This window comes from Notolepis coatsorum (assembly GCF_963971535.1).
Source record: "Notolepis coatsorum genome assembly, chromosome: 19".
Lineage (NCBI taxonomy): Eukaryota > Metazoa > Chordata > Actinopteri > Aulopiformes > Paralepididae > Notolepis > Notolepis coatsorum.
In genome coordinates, this window is record NC_140183.1 from 36709569 (window position 1) to 36717325 (window position 7757).

Here is a 7757-nt window from a genome sequence, read left to right on the forward strand (position 1 = left end):
CTTCCTTTTATCCCATCTGTTTTTGTCGTCGTCCTATTCGCCGAACAAATCCTAAAGGCTTGTCTGCTACAACCTAAGGGGACGTGAAACTGCGCATGGTTTTTTTTTCTGCCCTTGTTGCTTTAATTCTCGACTCCCTTTCCTCCCCTTCTCTCTATGAATATGCTGCACGATTGTAACATTTAACAACAACAAAAAGAACTTGGAGAGGGGGGTGTCTGTTAAGTAATTAAAGCAAAACCACATGGGAGCCCTGGATTGTCCACGGGACACACGCCACTCCAGCCATCCTTACTTCCTTCCCTCTTGCTGCCCTGACAATCCACACACACTCTTCTATATGCTGCCCATGGCCAGAGCCAGCTCAATATATCTCCTGTATCATATTGAAAAGGCTGGCAACCAGGCCAATGTCTTGTGTTAAATCTTAACGTGGTGGCTGTCCAGTCCCATCAAGAAGCGTGTTTACTACAAGCCTGAAAGTTTTGTAGGGGGTGGTTCAAGCCCCATGCCTTGAGTGTACGCTTCTGTAAATAGTATTAAACTTTATTAAATCTCCTAACGTGTCTTTTACGGCACTGTTTTTAGTTTGCGCCTGGTTATCCATTGTATCACTTCCGAGAGATTTCTCACAGCTGGACTTATTTTACCCTAAATATTCTATGGCAAAACTCTTAATTCCAGTAAGAGAAAACTACCAGTTAATTGCTCTAGACCTACTTTAGTCTTGGTCAAACCGTTGATCTCGTCTGCGTCGGAGGGGTAAACAAGCGAGCAATCTGATAACCACAGTTGTCCGACCAGCTCCCAAGATCATCGTCACCGGCTTAAAGTGGGACACCGCATGCCTGCAGGATGTGCTCACCCCAGGGCCAAGAGATTTTATGACATGAGAGAGGGGCCAAAGTGTGAGCGTGTGCTCTTGACTCGATCCACATCTGTTGAACCTTAAAAAAAACAAAAAAAACTAGATGTGCTTAACAAATCTGCAAACTTTAGACATGCATAGTCTGGTTTTAAAACGGGCCGAACAGCGGATTGCTGAGAATATTGGCCTGGATGTAGAACACTGCTTCAGGGAACGATCACAAATGCACACTCCCAGCAACACCACATTAGCGCTAGATGATAAGGATATGCACACCATCACCGTTCCATGTGTCAAAATTGCAAGGGGGGTGAAAGAGGATACATTTTTTTGAGTGTGCTCATCAAGTTGTATGAATGTGCTGCTTATTCTCTGTTCCAGCCAATGTAAATAGATTTAATGGGGTGTATTTTTGTGTTGTTCTTTCACACCTGCTTTCCTCATCTCATGCCCCCCTCCCCCCGAGGTCGTTTTCTTTTTGAATGGTTCCTCTCTCCTTTTGGTTTGAAAAACACTACTTCTGCTACTGTCTGCTTGTACCGCAGAGGCTCTGTGAATCTGTATAATATGGATATATGTGTAAATGCTGCTGATTCAAGTCGATGACAAATCTTAAAACGGAGACGGTGCCCTGCGAAGAACACCTGTCCTAGGATTCTAGCCATCTCACCCCATTTCATTTTCAACTTCAGACACTGGGAAACAGGAATTACCCATTAATCTAGTCAATTAACCCATTAATATGAACTTGAAAGGTGATCAACTCGTGTATCCCTTGCTGGAGTTGGAAATGAATTGAATCGGAATCTTTGTATCGGCTTGCAACAATAAAAAGATGAGGGGTGAGCCTCTGTTGATGTGGAATAGCCTGGAATTCCAGGTTATATGAAAATATCTGTGGATGGAATGGCTAAAAACAAGAGGACATGAGTTCTTTAATGCTTTTATGTGCACTGTCTGGCTTTGTATGGAGAAATGAATTGAGAGGGATATAGCAGGGTATGTTTTAAATACCACGAAAGTGATAAATACTAAAATACTACGTGCCAGAATGTAAAAATTATTTGAAATGACAGGCTGTGTGCTCTAACAGTACTCTTTGCTGCTTTATCATATCTGTTTTCTTGTTTTTGCATATACAAGTAAAAATATGTTTTTGTTTTTTCATGTGTTCTTTTATTGCATAGGCTAATTACTATATTCCATCCTGGCCCGAGACAACTGCAGGGATATCAGGGGCACCCTTGCTTCCAAGAAAAAAGGGGGGTTTACATGATAACTGGGATGACTGTGTGAGAAACACACTAGGTTGATTTTAGGTGTTCAGAAAGTACGAGAGTACTTGGAATGTTTCAGTTGCGTGGAAGTAGTTGAGAGGAATTTTGTCAGTATTTGAAATAAACTTTTACATTGATAAGAGTTATATTGTTGATGTTGTTATTAATACTGATATATCAGTTCAGAGTATTTATTTGCCACATGGAATCATACAATCAGAGTTTCTTCATTACACAATCATAAATATCATTCCATGGACAAAAGGAGCAGGAAGAAGAATAAATCTTATAGTTACCTGCCCCTTATTCCTAAACTAAACAAGTATTTACTTAATGGTTGACGTACAACCTAATTTACACAAATAATAATGTATACCATTATACTAGAAACACACAATCCACAGTTAAACAAGAAAAAATGAAAGAATAAAAAAAAGAAAAGATCTCACTATTCAGATCACATTTGATTTTCATACTGACTACATTTTTTTTTATAATTTTTTTTTAATTGATAAACACTATTACATCCCTTAAGCTCGCTATGGAGAGAATTCCACAACTTTACACCAATAACTGAAGGACACATCTCTTTAAGTGTGGTACATGCAAACTGATGTTTAAAATTGTATTTTCTCCTACTAAACTCACTTTCTAAATGAAAAAGATTTTGTAGTTTTTCTGGCAGTGTATTATTTCTTGCCCTAAACATAATTAACATTGTTTGAAACGTAACCATGTCTTCAAGTTTAATTATTCTAGATTTAATAAATAATGTATTTGTGTGTTCTCGATAACTCACTTTATGTGTGATTCTTACAGCCCTCTTCTGTAGTACTAGTATATATAATGGTTTTATATTGGTCCCATAAGTATTCCCCCATACTTCAACACAATAACTGATATAAGATGAGATGAGTGAACAGTAGAACCCGTTTTACATGGGCTACCCCCCTCCTTTGGGCAACGGCCTATTTTCATGCCATTTTACCGGGGGTGGGGGGCGCTATATAAATGCAGTCTATTTTACCATTCATCTGGAAGAGTCATAATGGAAGTATAATAAAGAGAGAGAGCACAAACCCGTATTGGCCACTAGGGGGAAGCATTAGTGTGAAAATATCAGGCCATGGATCATGTCTGTGCAGGACATCTATGAATAAAGTTTTCAATCAATCACAGCAATGCCAATCTCAAATATGTGAGGCTATAATTGTGTTTTATTTCCTTATTGAATCAATCTATGTATTTACTATAGTCTATACTAGAAAATACAATAACAACGAGTCTCGCCAACTTAAAATAGTGTGTATATATAGCATATATAAAAAGTGGGTTTAGCTCCACTACATCTCTGCCTGTTGGTTGCTCATCTGTCATCTCTAATGCGCAGGCCTAGCATTTAGAACTTTTGTTAGGTAACGTACTTATGGAGAGGGCAATGATTGAACACTTTATTAAAAGATTGCAGAATGGGTACAATACAGTACGGCAGCCAGCTACAGCTCAATACAAAACAACTGCTAAGAGGATGCATCATCGCTTTTTTGTCATTTTACTATATAAACAAGTGAAATCATCAAATGGATAACTTAAGTACAATAAAATACAATTTGTACAGTACACATAATTTTAAATTAACCAGTTCGTCGTGGAAATAACAAAAGATTACGTAAGGAAACGAGTAGCGTCGTGACGTTTCGCACTCACGTGGTACCGCCCACTGTCGGTTAAATAACATACGTCAGCGCCCCCTACCCTCCACTTCCGTTACAGTTTAGCCCGCAGAGGAGCAGCGATGTCTGAGCTCGAATCCAACGGCTAGCTTTTTGTTTGATACGAGCTGCGACACTTTTTTTTGTACTTCAATTCACTTTAAATTTAAGATATTTCCAAAAGTGAACGCGAAGATGAATTTTTTCTCGACGTCGTTGACCAAAACAAGGACCACAACTGGAACCTTCTCGAGTCTCTCGACTTGTTTCATGCCTCCTCAAAATGGAGTCGTCGACGGCGGCTCCGTGTACTACGGCTCTGGGAGCGCGTCCCCTCTGATGGCGAAGGCCTCGTCCTTAGATACTCAAAATGGGAATGTCGCCGGTAGTGATACTCTACTACAACGGCCGAAGATTTTGCCGATTAAAAACATCATGGAGGATGATATCGGCGATAATAACGACGACGGTTCCCTGCCGTGCACCCCCGAGCTGCTGGACGGTGAGCGCGACGTGGTCGGGTGTTCGGCGGGCGACGAGGTGCTGGAGAGCGACACCAGAGAACTCATCGGCACTTTCCTCACAGACTTTACCGGACTGTCCACGTCGTGGTGGGGGCACGGAGGCAAGACTCTCTCCACGATGAAGAGTGTTGTGGACGACCTGCTCCGGAAACACCGATATGCATATAATGGTACGTTTCGTTCCCGGATGGTATTCAGGGCGAGCAGTGCGATTGTCTATTATTATCATGATGGGACATAACTTGATGCCCGCATAAGATAACGTGCCATAAGACAAATACACGTTAGTACGAACATGGCAGTCCAATGGTGGTCATTTGTAATTAAAATAAATATATCATTGTGGTGGTATTATATTGCGTCTTATCATAAAATGCTAACCAAATCATTGATCTTTTAGGTATGCTCAACAAACTGGAGTTGGATAATCGAGGGGACGACATGAGCTTCGTCATGTCTGTGGCCAAGAGCCTCTTCGGGGACGGGGTCACCAACTGGGGTCGCGTCGCCAGCCTGGTGGCCTTCGGGGCGGTGGTGTGCCAGCACCTGAAGGAGATGGGCAGGCAGCACTGCGTGGCGTTGGTGGGCCGAGAGATCTCCACCTATCTCCTTTCTGACCAACGAGACTGGCTGGTGAAAAACAATTCATGGGTGAGTAATTTATGGCTTTTTTTATGAACAGGATGTGAAGCCAAAAGAAGAAACTGTTTCATAACTAGTCCATTGTGCAATAATATCTGTTGTCTTCTGAGTCTACTTTTGGTTCCAAGATTTCCATCTTAACTTTGTTTTTCTTTTATTGTCAGGATGGGTTTGTAGAGTTCTTTCGAGTGGCTGACCCAGAGTCCACAGTGAGGCACGCTCTCATGGCTGTAGCTGGTTTTGCTGGGATTGGGGCAACACTTGCCCTGTTGATCAGGTGAATTTATTGGACTCGAAGAGACTTTTGTACCCTTTCCCCCCTGAACCAAGCTGAATGGGACTACTGGCAGACTGGAAGCCTCCACCCCTTGTCTTTGAAAACCCTTGGCTCATTTATCCCTTTAACAAATGGGGATACAGAGGACTATAGAAGATGGCGATGGGATATTGAAGAGTTGATTATTAGCTAAATTAATCCACTAGGTTTGATTGTTATTTTTCTGCTGCATTTTTTTAACCAACTTGTTCTTCATTTTGGAGGTTGCATGAGGACATTTTTTGTTTGAGAAGTCTGCATTTAGACCACCCACCAGTCAACTTTTATTTAATGTACAGAGAATTTTATTTTTGTAATAAATTTACGAAGACACGAAATATGTTTGTATGCACTGTAAATTACCGTGGCTTATGGGCAGTCAGTTGGCTTGAGAGATTTTGGCTTGTAATTCTATTTACAATAGGGCTCTTTTGACAAACACCTTGATTTGTATGTTTTCCATATGTAGGGACTAGGGAGTGTTTAAGAAGGACGGTTAAACTTGGACAGCCAGTACCTGATGATTCTATCAAACAGATGAGCCTAGCCCTAGAGTATCCTGGGCCTCAAGCCAAAGCAGGAAGGATTGCTATGTACATGCGTGTCACAAAGTCCACTTCCATAGAACCCATTCACAACACCTGGTTCCTCATCCAAAAGTGTGCACACTCCAGGCATATCAGGTTGAATTTACATGAGGGTAGTATGACTTCTGGTTAGGGAAATCATGGGGGTTAAGTTCATATGAGGAGAGCAGAGAAGGCACATTAAAGACCTTTTGCAATGCTATAATCAAGGTAGGGTGGGAGATGACTGAAAGAGACTGAATACAGATGGAAGTTGTATCTTGGTACTGGTGCAAACATGGCTCATGGCCTAGAACAGGAGCACAGGGGCCTTTGCAGTTTTCTTGTGTACTAAAATAATTTAGGTGCTGAAAGCTAACTGCTATTAAAACATAATTCATATTGAAAGTGACTCAAATTACAAACCCAGCTGTAAGCTACTCCATACTGTATAGGTTGACTTGTACTTGCATAATTCTACATTTTGACCATTTTGTTTTCAGCCAATAAAGCGGAAGCTTGTTCACCTGCTCTTAACTTTGATACTGTCCTTCCCCTCTAGTTAGAGAAGGTGTGAGAAGCGGAAGTCTGCAGCCACAGTGCTTTGTTGTGCTGAAAATAAACCAACCACTCCTGCTCCCGAACTGTCCACCTCTATGCTCACAAATTGGTGCATCTGTCGTTACCAAACCCCCAGAGAAAACAAGCCTACGTATTGTTTATGCACACCACACCCCATAGAGAGAATGGTGTCTGCCATTTCCTAGAAATTCATTTGCGCTGTGGCAACAACGCCCAGCGTAGTGCGTCACAGTGGCCTCTGCACTACACATTTAGCTGTGGCCACAGCTGCCCTGAGTTGCAGCGGTTCACGTCTCTGCAGGAGCTGGTGCACAACGTCTTTGCTGAATGCACAGATGCTTTAGCTCGCTTGTGAAATTGGGGTGAGAACCAGTTCACAACATCCCCTCTGCTGAAATCACCATTACTTCCTGGATTTTTGATATGTCTGAACTATGAGTTCTGCACCATAGTTGCCAGGCATGATTGCAGCATGATTTAATTGGTCACCATCTAACCCCTACTGTCATGTAATTTGGATTTTATTTTATGCACTTGCTAGGCATATCTTTGGTAGTGATAAGCTCTATAGCTTTGCAGCGGCACAATACTATATTATTATTATGACTCTTGGACAGATATTTTATGTATGCAAATTGAACTTTGCAGCCACTATCTTTATCGCTTGGGATGTACAGTCACTGATTAGGGCCTTAAATTCACTGAGGGTGGTGGGCTGGTAATACCACACAGAACTCTGTTTGCATGTTTGGCACAGATGGTATGTAGAAAAATCAGGCCCTGTGGTCTTCATGGTCTACTGGGAATCTGGACAAGGTATGGGGCTAGCGATATTAGTAAATTCAAATTAATTTAAAGTTATGGAAATAAGCCACAGAGCATTGTATGACTCACACATTAGCCAGGATGAAGGAATCTTTATTTATTGATTCTTTAAGAAGAATACACTCTTGTGTATGGTAAACCCTGGTACCTTGTTCCCTCCGTTACAGTTCTGCAAACAATAAAGTGGAACTTTTGAAGTTCTCATAGTAAATGACTAGCCTACATTTCTTTCAGATTATTTTCAGTAAACGTCATGCTTCCTCATTCTTATTTAAGTTTATAGTATACCATGACAATGGAGGACAAATCTTATGTATGGATTTGCTACAAAGTGGGGTTGTATTATCATCTTTAGACTACATCAACATCAAATGAGGGAATCCTTCCAAAGCGTTACTGCTGCTCTTAGTAATGATGTGTGTGTGTTGGCACTTTGTTCAGATCC

General features: G+C 41.3%; 1 protein-coding gene across 1 annotated transcript; it reads left to right on the forward strand.

Annotated features, from left to right (window-relative positions):
• Nucleotides 1-3919: 3919 nt before the first annotated feature.
• Nucleotides 3920-7526, forward strand: mcl1b (MCL1 apoptosis regulator, BCL2 family member b). The gene is made up of 3 exons (XM_084335713.1): nt 3920-4551; nt 4782-5032; nt 5188-7526. The coding sequence occupies exons 1-3, from the start codon at nt 4053-4055 to the stop codon at nt 5302-5304; spliced, it is 867 nt and encodes a 288-aa protein (XP_084191839.1). The 5' UTR covers nt 3920-4052; the 3' UTR covers nt 5305-7526.
• The last annotated feature ends 231 nt before the right edge of the window (nt 7527-7757 follow it).